This window comes from Arctopsyche grandis, chromosome 7 (genome assembly GCF_051622035.1).
Source record: "Arctopsyche grandis isolate Sample6627 chromosome 7, ASM5162203v2, whole genome shotgun sequence".
Classification (NCBI taxonomy): Eukaryota; Metazoa; Arthropoda; class Insecta; order Trichoptera; family Hydropsychidae; genus Arctopsyche; species Arctopsyche grandis.
The window spans coordinates 13,402,545-13,429,259 of NC_135361.1; the positions used below are offsets into that span (position 1 = coordinate 13,402,545).

The following is a 26,715-nucleotide window of genomic DNA, read 5'->3' on the forward strand; positions in this document are numbered from 1 at the left end:
TACATTAGCACACCCGAGGCTATTGTTACTAACAGTTTCTGCAGGCACAGTCCTTTTGGTCAATTCGCATTTACATACATATTTTATTTTATTTTATTACATACACATATGTATAATATGTGCTAAGTGATATATATGGTTAGACTATTTTTCAAACATTACAGTACATAGGATACATAGGATACAATAGAGTCATCTATAGACAATAAAAAAATTTGCACATAAATTGCCAAAAAAAATTTTTTTTGCGGGAAATAAATTATGTACATATGTAAGTAGCATTTATAAAATTCCACAAATTCGAGAAACTAATAACTCGAATTTGCGAGAAACTGAGGGGGAAGATACAGATTTATCGGATCCGTTACAACAATTAAGGTAACAAAATAGGAAAATTCTAACAGGAGACTTGTGTTTTAATAGCCACAAGATTTCACCAGCAGAGTATTTAGCCGGGACTTGAATCCACGACCTCTCTACTGGTATATTAAAGCTTTATCGGTGCATTAAGCTTTGGCTATGTATGTATCTACTCTATACTACATATATAATACTGTTCATTATAGAAAGTTCATTGTAATATATATTTTTTGAAATCGCTATACTTGTCCATGCAAAAAAACACACACACACGCACATATACATATATATATATATATATATATATATATATATATATATATATATATATATACATACATATATATATATATATATATATATATATATATATATATATATAAATATATATATATATATATATATATATATATATATATATATATATATATATATATACATATATATATATATATATATATATATATATATATATATATATATATATATATATATACATACATATGTACATACACCCCTCCCTTTTTATATATGTGCATATGTATATCTTATTATACATTGTTACCAGGTGGTATTATTATTCTTTGAATTAAGCATTATTCTTGTTTTAACACATTATAGATGAATCTTTGTGAGGCGACTTAGTGCCAATTATTCTTAAGACGAAATGAAACTGTAATTATTTTGTACTTATTCTATTTTGGGATAATCTTTTCTGTATGTAGTCTATCAATACATTAAATTATAATTTATATTAAATACTATTTAAATGTCCCGTGTATATCGAAAGTGCTTGCATTATTATGCTTTAGTTTATTTTTGAATCGGAATATTTGTATGGTTTCATTCACAACATCGAGGATGAATGCTTTTCGTCATTGACATAATTTACAAAAAAATGTAAGTGTATGTACATATGTAAGTATCTATGTACCTATAAATACTCCATTATATCGGTTTCATTTTATGCTTAGATGACGATCCGTGTTAAGAAAATGAGATGGAAATAGCTCATATACAATTAAAATTATATTTGAAAGTATAGAGTGAAAGTGATTTTATTTGGGCTCAGTTGTCTTAAAAATGTGTACTTTTAACATCGACAATTTTTCAAACGGATTTAATGCGAAGAGAGATTTTTTACGTACTTTTTATTCATACCTTAACTGCCTGAGATCGTTGTAGGATATCGAGCAAATGTAATAGCTATTAATATATCTATTGTGCAATGATAATAGATATGAATTAAATCTATCACTTTGTACAAATCATTGCCAAAAAGTAATTACAGCTTGAATTACTTGTAAGCGGCGAAACTTTATTATTTTTTAACTGCTCTCGAAAGCTACTGACCAAATGGGTGTTGCGTTTTAATCGATACGCCTCTTTATTATGGATTGTCATCAAGTGTCATTGAGGATTTAATCGATCGGATAATTGATTCACGTTTTTGGCGAATAAACCAGTTCGTTTGTGTGTGGTACCATTGTTAGTTTGATACGTGTTCAAATTTTCGATTCGACTCTGCCAAACAATTTAGCAAACGAGATGCGATGAAAGTGGGACAAACTTTCTCCGCCGAGTCGCGGACGTAACGTTGACTCATTGAATCATTTCTTTTTTTTATTCTCTCTTTACTAACTTGTGTATAATATTTAATGATGTAAGCAATCAAATGATTATTTTTGCTTCGGTTTTTTTTTCTAATTTTAAATTGTTTCGATTTGGTGTAATTATGGTAAGAAATTGTTTTCACTCCGGGTAAATTTTATTTTGTTTTGCTTCAAAGCTATTGTTTTGGTTTTGGTTGTATATCCAAGCGCAATTTGTACTATTTCAACTAATTCGTGTAATTTTTTTTCAGTTCGATAAAAGTACTATGTAATAGTTTTCTTTAATTTTTTTTCATACACGTATGAAGATACATAGCTGTGAATATATTTCGAAAAATTGATTAGTTATGACTTAATGACATGTACTTTTAAAAGACCAATGTTCATCTCCATTTTTATTACAAGACTTTTCTATGTTTCACTTCGCAAACTATTGAGCTAAAATTCCTAGTCTTATAGTTATAGTTATTGTACGATGGAACGATGGAACTTTCAGGATTTGTTGTATGCATGTCCGGGAAGCTTACCGTGAAAAAAAATCGGCAAAAAACAGGAACGGAAACGGAATAAAACGAGAATGAGTGGCATTGCAACGCAATAATTTCAAATGTTTTTAGGGTAAAATAAACAAATAATTGAATAATTTCAAATGTGTTCGCTGCCTGCGAACGGGAATGGGAACGGGAACGGGAATTGTATGCGTTATTGTGGCATTGCAACGCATGCCGGGTTCAGCTAGTATTTTATATACATATTATAATGTATGATTTCAAATAATTGTCTTACAAAAAATACAAAACTTTCCTTCAATGGATGATAAATGACCCGTCCATCAAAAATATTGAGCTGCTAGAATGTAATCGTCCATTTATATTACAATGATAGATTACCTAAACACAATCTGCTTTAGGTCATCGTTGAATCGAAAAAAAAATTACTTTCGATGCTCCCAAAAAAACCTTTAAACTTTACATACATGTATATGTATGTAAATACAAAGTCTCTTTCGAAATAATATATTAGATGTACATATGTACGTAGTAAAAAAAGCTTTATGATCATATGAAAATTTGACTGATTTGAATTCGGAACCGATCACTGATCACGCTCTCATGGTTTTGTAAAAATGTTTGTGTCTATATTTTGGGGATAATTCGAATATCGTTAACTTTATCAGTTACTGAAAGATTTGTTGTTGATTTGATGATGTAATTTTTTCCAACGGAATGTCATTGGATCAAAACATAAAACTCCCAACAAGTTGAGTCCTCATCAGTGGGATTGAATAAAATTTGTTTTTATTGGATTTTTAGTGTTGAATTGTCCTTTCGTCAAATCGATGAGTGGATGGGGTATTTTATGAATCGTGTGTATAGCAGTTGTTTCTGATCGGACCGGTTTTTCGACGAGGCGGAAGGTCGCATAGTGCGGAACTTGACCGACTGATCGCGCAGAATATCTAATAGGCTTTCGTTTTTTATGGCCTTCCACCGAATCTAGTTTTTCCCCACTCGGGGAAAACTCTCGCTGATTTCCGATAGATATACGAATTTTTCAAAAACCCGTTGAAGGAATGCCCTCAAATACATATGAATGTATGTATACGGAACTCGAGTCGAACACGCCCGGGGAAAGGTACAGATGGATAGTTAGGTAGGTACGCTGTCGCCCACTACTTTCTATATAGCAGAAATATGAAAGTATCAGCGTTTGGATGGGAGCCAATAACCAGGTTGGAGTATCTTTCCCGTTCCGAAGAAAAATTCAACCGCTGAACATTACTTGTATTCCGTTATATTATGTTTGCATGTGTATATAAATTTAATGCGAATTAATTGGTTATGACTGTGCGTGGTTAATTGCTCTTTTAGTGTTTTAAGGTCGGGCTTTAATTGAATTTTTAATGTACAAAATATTGCATTATGAATCTGGTTCGCTTGAAATTGGGTTGTTGTGCAAATGTTTTTATGCCGGTTACATTTTATGGAGTTTGTATTGTTTTTTACATTTGAGGTGTGGTTGAAAAATGATGTTAAGTTGTGAAGAAATTTAATATGATTTATTCAAAGGGTTTTAATGATGAATAACCAATTCAAGTGTTACATTTAGAAAATGGGTCATGATTCAAATGTATATATGTATGTACCTGGAATATACACAAATTCCTCATTATACAAAATATGAAAGTATTTACATTCAGCTTTTGCCAATTTTCTAGTTTATGTTTCGAGCTGCTCGTACATAGGTATGTGGATACATACATATAAATTTATTTCATTCATCACTGAAAAGCTCATTTGTTTTATAAAGTTTTACACCTGTTTTTGACATGAAAAGAAATGTGCCACTACTCACCACTCTAAAATACGTCATTTATGACGGAGCTTCTAAAAAAAGCAGGCTCATTGAAATTGGTGTATGGCACTATGATTGAAGTTATTTTGCACTTTTTTTGTATTATACATATATAATATATAAACAAACTTATAAGATTTTGTAATATGTAATAAGCTACAGAAGCTACATTCATACAACATTATGTTGGATACTGATATTAAATTTTATGAATTTGATTTTCTCATTGCTTAAAACGATTTACGAAAATTGCGAATGTCGAGATATTGTATGTATTGATTATATTAGGCAGAAATATTTGGAGCATTGCTAACATCTCAGAATTGCTTTTTGTGGCCATTTTTTTTATCGGGATTGGCGATTGGTTTAATAGATTTTTCATCATTTTGTCACACTATTTATTTATTTATACTTGGGAAGGGCGGCATAGCCGATGGACCCAATTTTATATTTTCACAAGATGTCGTTATCGGGTTGCCCCTGAGAGACATTTATGGTATTATAGTTTTTGAATTCATATTCAAATAGTGGTGACATAGTGAGTAGCGTTGCTAATTTGATGAGGACCCGTTTTAACAATGAAATCAGATAAATTGGCAAACTCTGATAGGAAACGATTTGCTTTAGAGTCACAAATATCCAAGTCTGACAAACAGCACTACAGATAATACTCGGAATTTTTATTTTAATCGAGAACAATCCATGAGATCGAATCCGGCAACCTCTCGGTAAAATAAATATAATGCGATATCTCCTTAGAATCTTTGTATGTATATTACTTTAGATCATTTGGATATACATAGAGTTGAGAGAGAGAAAACAACCTGAATTTGGTTGGAAGAAAACTTTTAAATTGGATTGAATTGAAAGTGTAGTGAATGGAAATGTTTACTTTAAATATTAAGAGTTTTATATACATATGTACAAAACGTACGTTTGTCGTATCTTTTGATCGTTCATATATTCGCGAACTTTAATATACTGTTATGCACTTATGTATTATTATTATGCATGGCGTGTCTTTCGGATGAGAGATTGTCGCTCGGTTGTTGTAACATAATCGCTTCACAGTTGGAAATTCCATGAGTGAAATTATACGGATAGTTGCATCGGAAAATTCTCCCCCGAAACGAATTTAACGTGTACGTACACGTAGAAAGTTTATTTTGTATGATTTGAAACGCTTTTCTTTCTTCGATATATGTATGTATGTATGTATGTAAATTCTTTAGAATTCGATAGATTCGTTGAATGCATTTCAGCTTCAACTTTTTGTTATTTGGTATGGCCAATTGTGTAATTTCATAACAGTTTGCGCATGTTTCCATTTTTGGGTACCGTAAACGCGCGCAACTTTCGTCGTGGTCTGTTTCCGACGTTTCGCTTGGTCACCCCTGACATTATGAGTCGAATTTTCGTAAACGTATTTTAAGAATATTAATCTCTGAAATGAAATTTTATTGGAAAATATCACTAATGTTATTACTACATATGTACATACATACATATGTACGTATACCGGTGTGGTAATTAGAGGTTTAAGTGAATACAGTGCTAAGTGTTCGATGTCGTGTTTTATGTGCTTAATTGAGCAAGTGAGAGAATTGGGTGTTTTGAATATATGCACATACATATGTACATATAAACGAATGAGTTCTTGTATTTTTTTTCTCTTTTTGACTATCGTATAATTATGTAGAGTTCTAAAAATTTCTAGAACGACTTTAATGGGGTGTTATATTTTTATATGAATAGGAAATAGTATCGTTTTAAATTGTTTATTACTTCACCATGACAAACATTTTTATAAAAATAAAACCTACAATAAACCATGTATCTTGTTTGGAGTGTTTTTCAGTGGTTTTCATTCTCCTTTTGGATTGGATATAAATAAATTTAGTTGTTTTATTGAATGACATTGATGTTTGATAACAAATTAATTTAGCCGATGAAACTGGATGTAGAATTCAGACCACTAATTTGATTCTCACTATCTTTCCATCACATGCATACTTTATTTAAGTTGTAGAATAGGTTTTCAAATTCATTAAATTTGATTTTCTTGTAAAAATTTTGGATTTTTTAAACAAGCATTTTTTTCCTAGAAATTGCAATTTTAGAAAAATAAAAGATTCCATGTCATATAATGACATGTAAATTTTATAATGCAATATTAAAATATAATGACATGCACATTATTAAAATATAATTACAATGCAATATTTGACAGACTTCATTAACCTTATTTTGAAAATAACTAACGTACATGTATGTATGTATATGGACGAAATAAGTTCTTGAATGGTACCCGAAAGAATTTAAAAAGGTATATAGATGGGTGGATGAATTCAGAAAAATGTGTGGGATGAGATGGATGAGAGTCATGTAAAACAGAGACGAATGGAAGCATGTTAGAGAGGCTTTCATCCAGCATTGGATGGTGAATGGCTGTGAAAGATGATGATGATGATATTTGATATATGGCACCCAGTGTGTTTCTCCTTGCTACTAGTGTATACTCACCTAAAAAGTTTTTGAGTTGTATTAAATTGATGGTTTTAATCGATAAGCTTTTATTTAAATTTCGCTCAATTTTTTCGTTCTATCTAGACCGCTATATTCACGGTGGTGCTGTTGCCGTTTCGCGTGATGGTCATCTGTTGGCTGCTGGTAACGGCGTGGATGCTTGCCTGCGTTGGCTTGTATGGGCTAACCGAGCAAGACCTTAGGAGTAAACCTATGACAGGCTGGAGAAGGTCAGTAATTGTACTTTTGAATATATTAAATCCATATTGCATAGCTTTTATGATCTACATACATATTATAGTCATGGTTATGTTAACATGGTGTAACTTTTAAGGTGGTGGATGCAGCGCTATATGTATAATATTATATTACACTACCTGCATACTTGCATAGTATATGTACATAGATACATTCGGTGATGGGTGTAAGCAAATGCATTACATATAAGACTAGTGACGATTTTGTATAACATGCGTATATATACATACATAAATAGGTGTGTTACGTTGTTTTCGGTAGGTGTTTGTTGATGTCGCATATAAAAGAATTTGTGTAGTCTAATCGAGAAAGTTTGTTGTTAATTTTGAAGATGATGGGTATGTGCCGTACCGTTACATCGAGGCCGACAACTCGTTTTTCTTGGCTATGGCTAAATCTAATTAATCACACCGGCTGTGGAACGAGTGGATTTTTTGAAGGAGCTTATTCGGTCAGTGTGCTTCGAAGAAAGCAATAGTCCGGCTGGTGAAAGGTCATGAGCAGTGCAATTATCATGGCACGCGATTTTGACTGTACAATTTCGTGGAATGGTCCTATTTTTTTGGTTCACACGAACATTGAGATAAGGCGTCAATTCTAAGTATCACAGAGATTCTAGAAGGTTATAGTTTTAATTCAATTGTACGCAATATTCTACTTCTTGGCTGTATACTTGTATCAATTTTAGTGTGTCTTATATTATATTTTGAGCAACATTTATATTCCCCGTCATTGTGAAGTGTATGTATACTTGGTTTGGTTCTTTTTGCTGTTTGCTAGACTTACTATAGAAATTAATAGTACACAATTAAAATTTTAATCAAATTTGATTTCTTCTGATTGTAAGATAGGAAAATCTAGATGATGATTCATTATTTAGAAAGTTTTGCCAGTAGTTCGACAAATATGAGACAGTAGGTAAAGGATAACATATGTAGTTTATGAGCAAAATTGCTTAAGACTTCCAAAAAGTATCAGAAAAAGAATTTAATAAATAAGTATTTAAAATAAATAAATAATAAATATTTAAAATAGTTGGTTTAATTAAAGAATTCTCGTATTCGTAAAGAGGCTTCTGAAAGTTAAGCTGGGCTTTTTAAAGTTTCCAAAACTTCCTGTTGATTTTTGAGACACTTGAGGAGTAAAAAAAAAGAAAATATAGTTGAAAGAATATTATAAATTACTGACAGTCATATGATGAATATTTACATTAATTCGCTAATTTGACATGTCGAGAGAGGAAACTAGGATACCAAATAGCCACTTCTTCTGACATATGGATCTTTTCATCTCTTATTAACTCATCGATCATAATTGTGTGCATTTTAAATGAGAGATTTGGCGGCGATAAAAAAGGTTCATTATAATAGCCTTAGAAAGCCACAGACCGTCCTGGTCACGAATGTTCGTATGTAAGCACAAAAGAATAGAATAGAACTTTCACGCAACACTTGTAGCAATCAAATCACACTCCAAATCGCCATGCGATAATTATCGCCCCCGCCAAATTCGTATTAAATGACCCACGAATTTATCATTGGCGGACGGCACATCTCGAGTGGCATAAAATCATCAGTGCCGCAATTAACTTTCGGATAATTTATTTCGACTCATTGTATGTGTCGACGCGAAATCTGTACGTTTGAAATTTCCGCTGATGATTGCCAAAAGAAAGATGTCAAAAATTTTGTTCCGGTGTATCTAAAGAATTCGCTTTCTTCTCATTATCAATGAATATCGCATGCCGGGAACGTTATTCGTTAACGTATTCAACGGAGTGACTTTCGGTTTTTATGGGCGCTAAACTGCCTAGTTTACAACTCTGGTGAGATATGTACATATACATACACATACATATATTTTAAAATATGTAAATGTGCGTGGGAATTTTTTAATCGCTTTTCGCGATTCAGCTGCTATATTTTCGTTTTGCGAAATTTCCTAGAATCCATGTCGATTACGACAAGCTGCATAAAAACATTTCGGGTATATTGTTAATCATTCAACCGAATCGGCTTATATCATACAACGTGAACCTGATTATGGGTAGGTCAGACGATGTGTTTACTCCGTTTCGTTCATGAATATATTATAGGTAGTTTTTTCATACACCAACTATTATAATAGTTATAATGTAAGTGTTAATTGTCGAAAGCTATCTTCAAATCGGTTCCCGGAAGAATGCACTGAATAGTGGCGCAGTTTCGAGAAATCCTAATTTTCAAAGGCGCTCAAGAAGAATTTACGCAATAGAATTCCACAAAGAGTCCCTCGGATAACATATAAATACCTCTTGATGCTTTTGTGTGGAATTCTATTGCATTAGTTCTTCTTGAGCATCTTTGAAAGTTTGGATGTCTCGAGAGTGCGGCTCTCTTGAGTGCATTTATCCGTTCACCCTTCAAATAGACTCGCCAGGTGTCGTATGAAACTTTTGGCTGTCAAAACTTTTGAGAAATCCAACGGATACTACATTATAGCGTTATAATTACCGCATTTTAATGTTATAATTCCCGTTTAAGGATAAGCATACATTGTATGTTCATAGAGGATGGGAAAAACGACTGAGAATACTCAACTTACATCTACTTAATAGTTTTTGCATGAACAAACTACATAGTTTGTTTGTCAATTTCTTCTATTGTGTACACTATGACTGGCCAAATTGGTTCTTGTATGTTCTAGCATGTTCATGAACTAACAAAATGTACAAAAATGGATTGATGTTTAGGGGAAATAATATTAAGAAAAGAACAGGGTTTATATAAGATGGAAATACAGGAGTAGTTGGTAGATATGGGATCAATATGGAACAGTGAAGGATTGCGGAGAGAAAATCGTCGGAATATTTTCTTTTTGGTACTGTTTCTCAAATTGTGTAATTGAAAAATATGAGTGATACAAAAGCGAAGTAGTATCGTATTTTTCCAGGATATTATTTTTTAGGGAAAATAAATTTTAAAAAATGACGTTTTTTTACATCCATGCGAGTATATTTTTACTTTATTTTATTTTATTTTCCATTTTGTCATAATGTCATCACTATGGCTTAAAAAAAGGTATGAAATAAGGACGAATGAAAAAAAAAATAAAGTAAAAAACTAATTAACATAACAAATAAAAACTTTAAAAAAATAAATAAATCAATATATAAAAACAATACAATATTAGAACACGTTTACGATATTACACAATCCCTTAACCCAGATCAGCATACATATTTTAGATTGAACAAATCCAAGTGATCTTCACTACATATGATGAAACCATCAAATCGGTGCGAGCTACAGGAAAAGATAACAAACTGCGGAATTTAATGTACTTGAGTTGGCTTGAAATATTAAACCTCAATTCTGCAAGAATTTGAGGTTTGTTCACTCAACCAACCAGTTATAATAATTAGTTTATGTGACACCAATATCAAATGCATATAACTGTCTACTTCTTATTGCTATATGGGTACATATGTAGTTTTAAAAACGAAACTCAGGGTTTTTTGATATTAGCAATAATTCAAAATAAAAGTTGAAAACAAATAGTTTAACTCGTATTTAAATGAAAGAACTGCAAAAATTGGATTGTGATGGCGAACGGTACCGGTACCATGTTTTCTAAAAGGTGCCCCACAAGGTGAATGTTTTATATGGAGATGCATTTCCCAGAAGAATATCCTGTAAAAATATAGAATTACTTCAGTCTGGTTTTATATTAAGTATTGCGTATATTTCAAATATAGAATCAAGAAAATAAAAATTGGGATTTGCATATATGTATGTATGTATATGTATAAATGAATACGTTATAAATAAGTATTTTATACAACAACAGGTTCCGGTCGAAGGAGTGGTATCTGATTCACGAACCATTCTTTTGGGTCACCATGAAACTTACCTCTAGGGTTGACGCTTTGTGTTTATATCGCTCGCTAATTGCCAAAACACCTGGCCGGATGACCGACATTTTTCCGTTGGTGTTCTACACTATGGCACGTACATTTTAGACGGGGAGACCACCAGCATCTTCGCAATGCGTGCGCGATGCGTATGATAATACCGCCAAAGAATCGGAAGTGTGTTGAAAACCCGTTATCGATAACGACAACAAACTGAGCGCAAAAAAATATGATCCATATTTGTCCGCATCGGTACGATAACATGCCGTAATGATTATTATGTACATAAGTTGGTGGTTGTTCGTACGTTTGCTAATCATTAGCGTAACACGCGGGTGACACCTATGCAAATCCTCCATTTTCTATTTTTTTGTATTGGGTCACGCTGTGCGTTGGGTTTTGAAAGTATTGTCATTGAGAGGTGAAGATTTTTACAAATAAAGGTCAAATCATTGGATATGTCCGTTCTGTCCGGTAATAAGGAAGGGAAAACAGGAAGACGTGTGAAATTAGGATGGAGTGCATTTGAGTGCCGTATTCAAAGGCCACTGTGCCCGAAGAAAAAGATCTTCGATCAACGTGTCTTACCAGTAATGACGTTTGGATGTGAAACTTTTTAGCATTAGGTCCAGTGAACTTAAATAAGTATGGAACGCTGTATGCTTAGGATAACGAGGAGAGATGAAAAACAGAATGCATCGGTTAGAATATGGTTGGTGTAATGATGAGAGTAAATAAATTGAAATGGCAATGGACAGGTCACGTATAAAAGAACGGAGGAAAGATGGACGAAATAAGTGCATGAATGGTATCCGAGAAAATTTAAAAGGGTGCAAAGAAGGCTACAGGGGAGATGGGTGGATGGAATCAGAAAAAATGTGTCGGATGAGATGAATGAGAGTTGCTCAAAACAGAGATATTGGAGAGGCCTTCATTCAGAAGTGAATGGCGAATAGTTGTGAATGATGATGATGAAATATAAACTACAACCATGTACACATAGTACAATCAACCCTCATACACAACACACTAGATCCGTTTCGCGAGAAAATGAAAATAACAGGTAAGGAAGGGAAATGAAATTGTAAGAAAATATGATACAGGATATAACGCTTTTCTACATTTTTCTAATTATTCCTGAACCTATTCAATGCGTCATAGGAAGGCTGTCTATAGCCACAGTTGTAACTGAATGAATTTGTTCGTTTCAGCATGTTACAGTTTTATCTTTGGTTTTGTCCACGAACTATTTTCTTTAAAATGTTTTCAAGCTTTGTGCATATTGTATGCATACATTATTTTATTCATTTAAAATTTTTGGTGTCTTCTGCATCCATTTTGTGTCCATTGATCCATTTGCCTCTTCAATTCATTATTTTATTTGTATGCATCTTGCGCAGCTTTCTTAGTTGGACTGCCCACAGTTGAGACTGCCTTTCTTGCTTTCTTCTGGTACATACTTGATGATAATCAAAAGTCCTTCCTTTGTTCACGGTCGATTAAATTGCAGTGTTTCAAGTGTTTCACTTTCGATCCTTTATTACTATTCCTTATACATGTATGTACATATGTACATTCAATACATCTTTCCTTGATTGTCATGCGCCTTTCACATCTAAACTAGAAAAATACATTAATCAAACGTTTTTTTTTTCATTAAATATACCGCAATATAATGACAGACAATTCTTCTTCTTCTACACAAAAAAAAGTAAAAACAACACTTCAATCAGATTTCATCTTCCTCACTCACATATTTAGTTGTAATACATGTATAGTAAATAACTTATATGATGTTGGTTTAAAACTACAATTAGCCATACTATATATATATATGGAAGTAACATTTCATCACTTGTTTTACATATATATGTGAGCCCATTATTAAATTAAATATATATTTATTTACATATATGTATATGTGAGCCCATTATTAAAATTGAAGAGATTTAAGTGTTGGCACAGCGTACGGGTTGTCGGAATAGATGTGATGCATTTTGTTGGCTGAAATTCGATTTTTCTGTACAAATCGCACTCACACGATAACGAAATCGAAACTATAGAATACAGTAGTAGTATTTAAATTATAATGTTGACTGCTGGAACGAAATATGAAGGAAATGTAATCCATAGAACGTGCAAGTTTGGAGAGAGTGTAATTTCAAAGCGTGCATAATCAACGGCCCAAAAATGAGTCGCAGAATCTCGCATCAAAAGATGTGTAGAAATACTTTAAGCAACGTCATTATTTTTACTATCATTTTAATTGTACTATGCAAAAAATTGAAAGTCATGCTTAAAGAAAGTACCATATTTTTCTATTTTATCATTTGTTTCGGATTATCATTAAGTATGAAAGTGCAATTTTTTTTACTTCGTACAATATGTCCGAATTGTCATTAATTTGATGACAATTTTCTATCTAAAATCGTACAAAGAGGTTTTTTTGTGGTCAGTGAAGCTATATGACAGAGATTGACGTAAACCTTTTTGCATTTTACATATATGTAGGTACTGTATGCAGGGCCAACGAGAGGAGGGAAAGGGTATGCAAATAACCCGGGCCCGGCTTTCAAAGGGGGCCCGGAACCCCCGCAAATAATGTGTACATTTTTAGCAAAAGTATAAAAGAATTATTTGGCCTTTATACTCTTAGGGTTTTTTGGATAATGAGCGAAATGGTAAAACTTTTTTCGAGTAACGGATTTTACCTAATTATGGCATAATAAAATTTAGGGAAATATCTGTTCCGGTGTTCATAATGGTCAGTTCCCTCGTCACAATATCCAAAACAAATTTATAAAATAACCCTTGGCCGATTCAAGCAGGTAACAAGCGGACAGTTAAAATTACGAGATTAGCGCATTTTTACATCGATAATAAAGATAAAACCTTTCACATTTACCTATTTGCAAATTTGCTATGAAACTTTTAACTTAAAATTGCAAATGTGATACATTTGCTATTCCTAGAATAATTCAACAGAAATATACTAATAAATGATTGATTTTAATCGTTAAAAGTATCCGTTTGTCTTTCGACTTTAAGAAAATACGCTATTCAAACATGTTAAAATTTTGCTGTATAATTGCGAACGGTAGCCTGGATTTAGAATATTTCAAATCAAAGTTAGTTTTGAAATTAATAATATTTGTCGTTTACGAATTCATTTTTATTATTCAACTGTTTTCTATGTTGATTATTTTAACCCGTAATGAACATGTATCAATCTGAAGTATGTACATATGTATATAGAGACATTTTAAAAAGCTCTCACAGAAAAACTCATCCCAAATTCAATACATTATTACCTACTATGTACCTGATTTTCCACAAATAATTTAAATTGATATTTTACAGTTTTTTATGTTATATAGTGTTATATGTTTAATTTCTATTTCATGTATGACAGAATTATTTTTACTTTATTTTAAAATGAAACTATTTTTTAACGTGTGTATGTTTTAATTATTTAATTTTGTGTTTTGTTATAGTTTATCGTTGTATTTAATTAATTTCATTTGTTTCACTGTATTGTATTTATTTATATAAATTAATATAAAATATATTTTTATTAATTAGCAACGATATTAATCGAAATACCCACATCACTTTTTTTTTTACATATTTTGAAATTTTTTTTTACTAAAATGGGTCAAGGGGATTTTCAAGATGGGCCTGGATTTTCAAATTTACACCGGGGCCCGGATTTTCTCTCTACGGCCCTGACTGTATGTACATATACATATGTATAATGTAATGGAATAATCTACGAGCCAAATTATTCACATATGAAAGTTTGCATTCGTCGCTAGTAGTGGTATTATCAAATCTCTATTGACTGATGATGCAAGTTTTGCACCTGTGTGACGTCACTCTTTGTGCAATAGTTATTTTTTTCTTGATCTTCGAAAGCTGCCATTGGTATTCTAAGCTTGATGTGTCGAAATCGCGAATGCTATTAATTCGAATATAGACAATTAGACAGACTGCACAGTTGAACTTGTCACACTTGTGCAATCTGGCAGTTGTCTTGCGCTACATTAAGGAGATTTTTTTTCATCAGCTACAAATTGGTACATATGTATATTTATTCGTTTGGGTAGTTTGATATTGACAACGAAAACAGCGTGACAATTTTTTCATTGGTTGACCCGATTTATGAAACGTTGATTTTCGAACTCAGCTTAAGTCATTGGTTGTTTTAGAAGATCTCTGTGTCTCCATATTGTGGTGAAGTGGAATAATCCTGTCTCATAAACTTCGTCGTTCACCGCACTTGTCGAACGATAAATTTGGTGTTGTAATATTGGATTATCATGTCTGATGTTTTAGTTCGATATTTTGCAGTAGTTTTATCAATGCGGTATACAAAGCTTTGCGGTTTTAGTACTGTGAGAAAATGAAGCAAAATTTGAGCACTTTTATCAATCACATTTTTTGGTAGAATGAATACAAAACAGCTATGGTAGTGTAATGCTATTTGATGAAGATGTGTTGTACGTAAATGATATACATACATATATACTTTTTTAAATACCAGGTTTTTATATTTGTTTTATTCCCAGTATTTAGGTTTATGTAGGTACTTCAGTTCACACACGCCATTGCGGATTAATTCCGGGTTGCCGACCTTTCTATATATACCATGTGCCTTTACAGGCATAAATCCCTGGGAATTAATTTTTTATTTGTTTTGTGTCTGGAAATTTCAGGAACGCTGCGCTGCATAGGAATCATGTAATATAATTTGAATCATTGTTTTTATTGGTAGAAAACTTTGCCACCAGAAAGTTGGCAGTATTTTGTTTGGTAGTCATTGAAAATGGCTCAAATTTTCTGCCATTCAAAAGCTGTATGCAATTGCGACTCTTTTTAAAAGCGACTTGTTTGAGATTTTCCTCCTTTCCATAGTTCGTTATTGCTCCCATATATGTATGTATGTATGTACAATTGATACCAACGCCGATCGGCGTCTTGCCAAAAACCCCATGAGCTTGAAATACGCCGATAGGCGTTATTTTTTGAGTATCTAAAAAATAAACAAGAATACTACTCGCAAAACCTTTCCTGGTAGCATTGAAAAAAAATGCATTGAAAATGGGTCGTGTAATCCGTATCAATATTTATAAAGACTGGTTTACACCGGAATTTCTGAATATACAACCATAGCAAAATTTCTCGATGGAAATCCCTAACTGCCGAGTATTTTGGATTGTGGCTTGGCATTTAGGTTGTGAGAATTAAATTTTAACAATAACGAAGAAGATGGAACTAGTTTTGGAAAAATACATTTATTAATAGACTTCTTTTGTTTATTTTACACTATTGCAAGATATATTAGAGAGTCTAAACATATCTTTACAAAACTCGAAATCCTCGGCGGTAGTTATCCAGGGTTTTTTTTTAATGAACTACAATTTTTATACCTGCTTTCTATTAGATTTCTAAATAATTGTAGTTGGAAAAGTTGGCGAAATTTTCAGCGTGGCGGGCTTTCAACAGAAAAGACGTCAGCACTCAAAGGGTTAAGTGATAGTTTTATGCTGCGTACACACCGCGCGTACACAACATGCGGGAGCCATCGCCGAAACCCTTTCACTTGCCTTCGTTGGGCCGATGTGTACGCAACACTAGGGAGCAAGCTCCCACACCTAACTGTATTTCATATTGGATGGGATCAAACTCTCATTGATGAAGTGGTGCGTGCTGGCGTGTGCTCGCAGAAATTATGAAGAAAGTCATTGAAGTGAAAATTTGGTATTGATTTGTTAAAATTGTGGTAAAATATAATGAGTATATACTGCGTTCGTATTTTCAGTGCCTAAACCAGGCCCAACATTAGATATTATGCTATTACATAAAACGTATAAAATCTTAAAGTGTTTGAAGCCGGCTTTGGCTAACTTCATGCGTCTTCAGGACTGTGTGTGTTCGTTTCTATTGTTAGGCCTGGTTGGATTTCGTTTATGTTTCCATTGAGTGTGGGGTGACATCGTGCATTTTATAAATTAAATATGAACATACATATCGTTTATTATTGTTATGGTGGTGTGCAGGTGGTTGCGCGCGCGCGTGTGCGCGTTGATGCGCGCCGTGTTCGCGGTGAGCGGATTTAGCGGCGTTCGTGTTCGTGGCGTGCGCCAAGCGCGCTCGCGTGACGCGCCAGTCCTCTGTGTGGCTCCACACTCCTCGTTCTTCGACTCCATCATGCTGGTGTATCTTGGTGCTCCCAGTGTCGTCGCCAAAGCAGACACGGCCAGGCTGCCCCTTTTCGGACGTATGCATTTTATTTGCTTTGTTGTGTCGAAAGCTTGCTTTTTCGTTTGGTTTTGTTTTGTTTTGTTTTTTATTTTACTATTTTTTGTAGTTTAGTGTTTTTGACTGAAAAGAAATCGTCCATGTGTCAAGATTGATTTGAGTTTAATTTGTGGATGAGGTGGAAACATACGAAAATTTTGCAGTGCGTGATGCGTGAGCGAGCGTATGTAATAACTATTTCAATATGGCGGATTAGATTAAGTTTTATTGGAGCCAGGCTTCAAATTTGGTACTTACTAGGTTTATAAATTTGTATGAAATTTTTATTATTTCTATTAATAATTGAGCATTATTAAACTCACCGCACCGTGCGCACAAATATTCAAGCTTTTTTAGATATAATGGAATTTATTAAAAATTATTATTAGAATAATATATACGTATTTATTTAATAAGATGGTGGCACATTTTAATACACAATAATAAAAATATGTTTATAATTTTAGTTTTTTCTTTTTATTTGATTTCATTTCAAGCACAAAATACTGGTGGCCTTCTGTTTTTCCGAGATTCTGAACATATCGGATTAAAAGAAGTGATAACAATTTGTGAATGAAGTAATAGTGTTTTTGGAACTGAAAATTGGACTTCCTCCATTTTCAAATATAGTGGCTCTATATACATACATATATATATATACATTGCACACGTAAGTCATTGATTCAATGAAAATTTGGTAAAAAAAAACTCCTTGTTTTTATCGTAAGGCTGTGCGATAAAACCAAGGAGATTTTAGATGCCCGCCGCTGAAGTAGATGTAGTTTTGCTTAATGGAATTATCTTATACGAGTAATATTGTATATGACAACCACAACTTCATGAATCATTCTTGTACAATTATGAGCGTTGGTTGCTTCCATTATGCAATTTTTCAAATATATTATCAGTTCGTCAATTTGTATGTAATAAAAAGTATCGAATGTGTGCGCTAACCCTACGAAAGGAGAAAATATATTTGACGTATGATTTTCGAGTCAAATCGATATTGTTATACTGGATCATTTGTGACGTCATTTTTGCGCTACTGTAAAACGCTCACACATCACACATTGAAATGTTTCGCCTTTATAATATTGCATTGTTTTGAATTCATTGATTAATTTTTGAATTTGGGACATTGTGGGTAGTGGGTATAATAAATATTTGCAAAATCTATTCTCAATTCATCAATAGTGACTAAATATAAATTGTAATATTCATAGATCGTGTTTTTGTTTTATTCCATTATAATTCAGTCGATAAATTGGATTTTACTTTAGACATTTACATAGCTTTGCAATTAGGACGTTTGACCACATCATTGAACTGTATAAACGTTCAGAGCTTGATTTTGATAAAAATTGACGGAATTTGATAATAACAATTAGAAAGTAGTCGGCGAAAGCTTATATCAATTAAATAGTCCTCTTTACACGCACGTAATTTATCAGGCTTTCTCCATTTGCGTTTGCTTTTTGACAACACTATCTTGCTAGACGGTAGGCTTTTCGCACTTTTTTTTTATTTTTGTGTTATGTAAAACGTGAAATTCATCTTTGTAATATTTGCATATTTTTCACCTATACACAATGTGTGCGTCATTTAATATTGTCATAAAAGACGGAATATCTATAACAGCTTTCATATTCGTATTTGATTAGATTTAATTGGACACTTAGATTTAATTCGACATTTTTATTGTTTTAAATTCATATATTGTTACTACGTACATAGATAAAGTAAAAATATTCGCTAATTAGACGAATAATATATACATATGTATGTATACATATGTATGTATGCAGTTCTTGATAAAATTTCCAGTCCACACAACTAATATAATATTTTCAAAATATTTACCTCATGAATATTTTGTAAATAAATACGAGTATATATGTAGATACATATGGGTTTGTACGTAAGTAGTAACTTTTTTTCCGTCCATAAATATTTATGAGACTTGTTTTGCATAAAAGCATATACTCTGGGCTCACTGAAGACGAATATGATATTAAAATTGACTATTTGGTCAATTGATTTTTGAGAATGTGGCCTTTAATGTGGCCAAAACGAGTATTTAACTAAAAATCATGAGTATCTACATATATTTTTTTAATATTTTATAATAAGTATATTAAAAAAAATCGTTTTCATTGGACTTTTTCATTTTGTGTATTTTTTGCATGATGTTAAGTTGCATTCTTTGATTTATCATTATTTGTATCGCATGTATGTAATACGCTTTTGTTCATGTAATAATACGATAATACAGCATATTATTACGAGCATTGAAATATCATTCTATACGCGTGTATTCTACATATTTTAAACAATGAAAATAATTATTTGACGATACACATTTACCAATGCAGATATCAAACGCACGTATGTGCATATGCTAAGTACACTATATTATGTTCTAAATTGCACATTGTTTCAATGTCGTTTATTTAACGACATACATATCACCAGATCGTTAAACGGCAAATATCACGTTATCGATGTGCGACATCGGTCATCATCAACATTGAAAAATACGTAGTCGATGACACGTTACATATGCGAGTGTGTAAAAAGCAAATTAACTTTCAATCCCATCGTTATGTTAAGGCTGTGTGTTTAGTGAAGCGGCGCGACAGTGAGCGACGAACTTCAATTGAGTTGTCGATGCTACTTGCAGGTATCATCGTTTCTTGTCGTGTCGCGTTGCTTCACTGTGCATGCAGTATGATATTCGGTGATATAAGAATGATTGTACATATTACGATAGTTGAAATTAATCGGACCGTGAAAAATATGCAGGTTTAAATTGAAATTGCGGGCGAAAATTCCAATTAATATGCATTTATCGCAAAATCCCGTATGTCTATTACCCAGTTATTGGGACTAGGTGGTTGTGGATTATTTAATTGTAGAGAAATCTATTTTAGTGCATGGTCACACTACATATTTATGTCTAATTGTAATTATAGGTAATTTCACATGTATGCAAAATGAGTACTACACAATTTTTAGATTGATTTCTCGTTTCTGATGGCTGATTTATGTGCTTTCGGATGGTTTTTGCAAATAATTTCCATTTATGTATTTAAATTGGGTTGAACGCATCATCGTATTCGTTTATACGGTAATGAATAATTTTAATTTTTATTAAAATTTTATGTAAATTTATTTAAATACAAGTACATATGACACAGATGATTGATGTAATGGTGAGGGAAATGTATTGAAAAGGAAATGGGTGGGTCACGTAGATGAACGAAAGAAGTGTTCGAATGGTATCCGAGAGAATGTAAAAGGGTGCAAGGAAGGCTGTAGAGGAGATGGGTGGATGAAATGAGATAAATGTGTGGGGTGAGATGGATGAGAGTTGCCTTAAACAGGGACGAATGGAAGCATATTGAAGAGTCCTTCATCCAGCGGTGGATGGCGAATGGCTGTGGATGATGACGATGATGGTGATATTAAAATATATTAAATGAAAATTAGTGCAATATTTCCTCGTAATTTAAAAATATTTGCATGAAAAACTAATATAACGTACTCCCACTTTAGAAATTTAATTTTTGTTTTTGATTTGTAAATATTTGATTTTTTTATTTATAATAAAAGCCCAAAAAGTGGTCATCGCGATAGAATGCCATTCCCAGATGCTTTTAGATCATTCAGTTTAGAAAATGTGTGGTAAATCAGACTACATCAGATTACACATTCTGATCAAATAACGTTATTAAAAATATGGTGATTAAGTTTGTTTATGATTTTTATCGACTAGATTCACCACTACATCATTTAAACGTCATTGTTCATGTCATCTGGTGTTTAATTCTGATTTAATACATGTTTTCGTCTAGAAATGGGCCTGGTATTGGAGAGAAAGTATGTATTACTATCGCGATGGCCTCGCCTAAGCTAATAAATAAACGATTTGATATATGTATACATTTCTTATTTGTAGTTTTTAAAAGCTTTTTTCTGTATGTGTGTGTATAATGGTAGATCAGCAGCAAGCTCCTGAATGAACATGCATGTTTTCATTAGTCAAATGAATGGCACTATTGTTTTTTTTTGGTATTATAAATTCGTTGAATGAAAGAATTAGGTCCCATAACTGAAAACGAGGTCTCAGTTATAAAAAAAAGGTTGTGGAAAATTAACTATTTATGTATCATATGTGGTGTATCGTTTAATACTATCGTTAAAATGGTGGTTGTAATAACACATAAAAATCACTCAGGTTATGGGAATCAATAATAACAAAATTGATGGAATGAAAAATAAGAAGATTTATATTTGTGCAAACAGAGCGATGAGACCAGTACTGTGTACCATCGGAAAATGGTCTTATTTAGCCGGTGGAATGGCCATAACTATCAAAGGAAAACAGGCCAGTTGTCAGGAAGCTCCAATACTGGTAGTCGCACCACATTCCACCTTCCTGGACAGTTGCATCGTCTACGCGACGAGGATGTCCTCGGTCATCGTCAGGAGAGAAAGCATGGGCAACTACGTCGGCAGTATGTATCAAAACACAAAACAAATAGTGGTGGCGGTAAATAAGATAAAAACATCATCGTTCGCGCGATTATCCAGATCATTGCGAATAATATTTAGAGCAGGCTCTAGGTGTATCTGTATAACATAATGATATACCCGTTATAAAACTGGTCGTCGAAAAATAACTCGCTCAGCTCGCTCAAATAGTGAACAGTGAGTTCGAAATGAAGAGAATACAAAAAAAAAATTGGAACATTATCGCCGAATATAAGTGGTTGTGCGAGCCGGAGGCTGTGTTGCATATCTGTGCAATCGGGTCATTCAATCTGTGGGACGTTAGAATTTGGCACGATCTTCGTTTCGTTCGTTGTATTCAAATGTGTTACACTTAGAGAGCGATCGCAAATTGGTACGCATCGTTATTTGTGATTTAATGATTCCAGTGCAACAGGTGTAATGATTCATTATTTAAAAACATTACTACAAAGTTACGTAGCTCGATCTATGTATGTAAGTTCGGTGCTACTATAGTGTGTACTCGACGTATGGTAAACGTTCTACATACAAATGCGTACGTGCTCTGCGAAAATAAACTACATACCTAATCAACCATGGAGGTAGGAAATACACACAGAGCTTAAATCCAAAATTCGACAGAATGTATAAGGAGTTCTTAGCTTATGATCTATACAACGCTTGGAAGTGCCACTGAAACCAATAAGTATGAAAAATCATACTTATTGTTTAAAAATATTCTATGGTGCATTTTTATTGAATGTAACTATTAGTTTTGGGTATAATTTTAAAATATCTTTGCTTGCATTCGATTTTTAGTGGGGACTTCTGAGTTAAATACGCAATGGTAAGAACCTTATATTGCAGCATAATAATATTTTCCATTTTATTATGCTGCAATATAATATGTTATAGTCCAAGTGTTCACCCCGATTCTTTCATGAACATGCTAGTTAGTTCATATACGAACTGCTGGTTTTAATTTAAGGGCTAACAGTCAAAAGCTCTCTTCAAATAGACTCACCAGGTGTCTTAAATCTGTCAAAACTTTTGAGATGTTTAAAAGGGAAATTCTATGGAAATCACATTACAGCGTTGATATAATTCCTATTTCCGCTAATTTTTTTTATAGATATTTATATATAGAGGTGAGACAGACGATTGAGAATACTTAGGATCTGAATTTGATTATTAATAAAAAATAACTTATGCTCAATAGTTCGTGTATGAAAAAAACTAGTATGTTAATGAACGAATAAATTTATGTATATGTTGACTGTAACATATTCATATATGTAACGTTTGAAATTAAAATTGTATCAAAATTATTTAAAATAATAAATAAGACTGTCTATGATGTGTACATTTTATGTGATTATAATGATGCTCAAGTGTGTAGTGTGGATACTACATACAATAGAAACTTGTGAATACTACATATATTAGTACACATATGCATGCCTTTTAGCTTTTGTTTATTAAAACAGTAATAGATTTAATGGATTGTGCTTAAAATTTTCAGAACTTATTAATTATACGCAACCTGTTTACGTATGGAGAGATGATCCGAATTCTAGGCAGAATACAATCAAAGAAATTATTGAAAGGGCTACGTCAGATGATTGGCCGCAGGTTTGATCAATAATATCATACGTTTTTATTCATTTACCTTACAATTGAGGTTTTAATGTGCGTTTTATGTATGTTTTCAGATACTTATCTTCCCTGAAGGGACATGTACGAATCGTTCATGTTTGATTACATTCAAACCTGGGGGATTTTATCCTGGAGTGCCAGTACAGCCGGTTACCATTCGGTATCCTAATCATTTGGACACAGTTACTTGGACTTGGGAAGGTCCTAGCGCGTAAGTTTGCCGACGAAATTTGTTTAAAAAAAGTTGATAATGTAAAGAAAGTACACACATATGTATAATTAAAATCATGAAGAGATACACTGTGGGAAGGGAAAGTTTTTATAGGATTTGGCGGTGGTTAAATGTGATAGTGAATGTTAGTTACGCATCTTTTTAGCACGTTTGTATACATATAACATATAGAATTCAAGTAAATGCTATAAGAATAAGGTAATCATTTTTTTCAAATTGAAAACCAGGACATTTTATCCATCCAATATTGCGTTTTATCACTGGACCACATATTGTTCGTTGAAGAAAAAAGTCCTTCGGCAGATGCATATGTTCCTGGTAAACAAAGACAATATTTGACTAATTTGCCAATATTTTCGTAAGAAACGTCATTTTCGCTGAAGGCTTTGTTTATTTAAATTCATCTATTAAATAAAAAAAGTGTACTGGTTTTATCTCACGACTTACCAGAACAGATACTCAAAAAACCCAAAATGTTGTCAGACGAAAGAGTCTAGTGAACCTTAGAATAGGCTTGTAAAAACCAGTACTGTATTGGTAAAAACAGTACGAATGGTCACCTTATATAAGAGAGATTCGATTGCTATTATTGTTTTGGTTTCTACAAGTCCCATATAATTGTTTTTTAGGTTTTTAATAGAAAAATGTTATGTAAAATTTAAGCAATAATAAATTTTGGAATTTGACAGTAAAAAATATATATAAATAAGACTTAATTCTAGAAAAAAGGTGCTGGTTTTATGACTTAATTGATGATATTTTGCTCTATTTAATCACTGAATATTGCAAATTAGAAACTTTCGCTTATATATTACACTTGAAGAATACTAAGTGAATTATAAAAGAGAATCAATGAAATGCTTTAGTAATAAAAACTGAAAGTTAACTGGGTATTGAATATTCCAAATGCATCGTATTGCGCAGTGTTTGTATTCTCGTAGAGAACGTTTAGTGCATCAAATTGTGCGACTCGATTACTAATCGATTGTTTTATATAACTATGACATCGCTTTCCTATTTTGATTATTGTGCGCTACAATGAAATGAGTAATGTAAAGATTTTAATTTTTTAGATTGAAGCTGCTTTGGCTCACGCTGACCAGAGTACACACAGCGTGTGAGATTGAATTTTTGCCTGTATATAGGCCTAACGAGCAAGAAAAGCAAGATCCAAAATTATACGCTAGCAATGTTAGAAATGTTATGGCAAAGTAATTTTTTCTTTTGTTTGATTGGATTAAATACTAAGAAAGAAATTGAATTAATGAATGATTTTTCTTAGGGCTTTAGGAATTCCAGTATCTGATTATACTTATGATGATTGTCGGCTGGTGTGGAGAGCAAAACAATTGAATATTCCACATGCTACTTCTTTGGTAGAAGCTCAAAAATTAAGACAGGCTCTGGGGTAAGTTGAAAAACCCTTTTGTTTATAACATGTATATAATTTAATTTGAATATTGTTTCAATTTTTTTGATGTAAACTTCGTTATAACAGATTGGAATCATCTCGGTTGGAGTGTCATTTACTTGAACAAGGTGGAAATCGTGCAAAGATTGTTGGTGTACCACAACATGTGCATTTGGCAGAGTTTTGTAAACGATTAGGTATTAAGGAAACTGAACCTACAGCGCAATCACTATTTTCGATTTTTGAAGAGGTATTTATACGATAATGTTTAATTAAAATTAAATATGTTGATTTAAAATAAACATATTTTGTTTTTGTTACATTTTAGAAACAAAGTGGTCTTGTTGACTGGAAAAATTATTTATTAAGTGCAGTATTCTTATCAAATCCAAGTGCACCCACTAGTCAAATATTAATGTATGGATTTCATGTAAGTTATTTTATATAATAAAATACTGTGATCAATATTTTTAAGAGATGTATAAAATTTGGAATTTTTAAATTTATTGTAGATATATGATGAATCAGGAGAAGGTCGCCTAAACGAAGAATCGGTCAAGTTAGCTTTATCTCACTGTGCTGGACTTTCACACGAGGAAGGTTCTGCTGCATTCTTACAAACAGATATGGATGAACGCGGTTGGGTAACTGCTGGTATGCTGTAATTTGAGTTTGATCAATTTATTTATAACGTTAATATGAATGATATTTTTAAAATGATTTTTACTTTAATTCTAGATGAGTTCTTCGATTTTGCGCAAAAGAAAGTGGAGTTTACATTCCTTTTCAATTTGGAAGATACAGTCGGAAAAACAAAGACTAATTGAAGTATTCCAGAATTAAATTGAATTTAAATACTGGATCTCAAAAGCATTTTTTAAATAAATTGAGCGAGATTTCTTTTTAGAAACAATTACAATTTTTTTTGATTACTGTTGAAAAAAAATAGCTATGCATGTAGACTATGTGTAATAAATTCAACTTATTATTTTATTAATTAATTACATCTTAGCATTTTAAGAGAGTATTTCTATCAAGTGTTTATATAAATATGTACTAGAGAGATAATACTTGCTTATAAAGTTGAAGGGTAATAAAATAGACCAAATTGTACAAATATACATATAATTTATGTTTGAAATAAATTTTAAGGAAAAATTAATTGCTATCAATAGGCATTTTCTAAAATATACTGTATGCAATCAACAGCAGAATCGTTTGGCAATACCCTAATCCCAAAAATGAACAACGTAATTTTTTGATATTTAGTCATAAAATACCTTAGATATCTAATATCCGAATTTCTAATATCGCTTCTATATCGTGTGGAGTGCATAGGGCTTCCTTAAACGATATAAAAATTGTAGGAGTAAGTGCGTTGAGTGATATATTTGTAAATAGTATTCATATGTGTATTTGAAGTAAGCGTGATAAAATTTATCAGTCATTTGTCAATTAATTTTATTAACTCTTAATGTTTTGAGAGTATTCTATTATTTGAAAGAAATGTTTCAATTGTATATATCTAATACATTTAAGTTATTAATCGCACTGCTAAATTAATCTGGCAACTAGAGAATGTCCAATTAAATTTAAGAAT

At 32.3% G+C, this 26,715-nt stretch overlaps 3 protein-coding genes across 3 annotated transcripts in view; 2 read left to right on the forward strand and 1 right to left on the reverse strand.

Moving 5' to 3' along the window:
- The window catches only part of LOC143914704 (lysophosphatidylcholine acyltransferase-like), a 33,124-nt gene extending 7,182 nt beyond the window's left edge, over positions 1-25,942 (forward strand). The window contains exons 2-11 of the mRNA XM_077435004.1: positions 6,939-7,084; positions 17,064-17,284; positions 23,339-23,448; positions 23,529-23,683; positions 24,778-24,915; positions 24,987-25,112; positions 25,203-25,365; positions 25,444-25,545; positions 25,628-25,769; positions 25,854-25,942. Of these exons, the coding sequence (XP_077291130.1) occupies positions 6,939-7,084; positions 17,064-17,284; positions 23,339-23,448; positions 23,529-23,683; positions 24,778-24,915; positions 24,987-25,112; positions 25,203-25,365; positions 25,444-25,545; positions 25,628-25,769; positions 25,854-25,942 (1,392 nt within the window). The remainder of the gene's footprint in view (positions 1-6,938; positions 7,085-17,063; positions 17,285-23,338; positions 23,449-23,528; positions 23,684-24,777; positions 24,916-24,986; positions 25,113-25,202; positions 25,366-25,443; positions 25,546-25,627; positions 25,770-25,853) is intronic.
- The window catches only part of LOC143914278 (organic cation transporter-like protein), a 474,519-nt gene that overhangs the window by 98,720 nt on the left and 349,084 nt on the right, over positions 1-26,715 (reverse strand). The gene's annotated exons all lie outside the window — the stretch shown is intronic.
- Positions 21,246-22,032, forward strand: LOC143914286 (lysophospholipid acyltransferase LPCAT4-like). Its single transcript, XM_077434453.1, has one exon. The coding sequence runs from the start codon at positions 21,545-21,547 to the stop codon at positions 21,947-21,949; it is 405 nt and encodes a 134-aa protein (XP_077290579.1). The 5' UTR covers positions 21,246-21,544; the 3' UTR covers positions 21,950-22,032.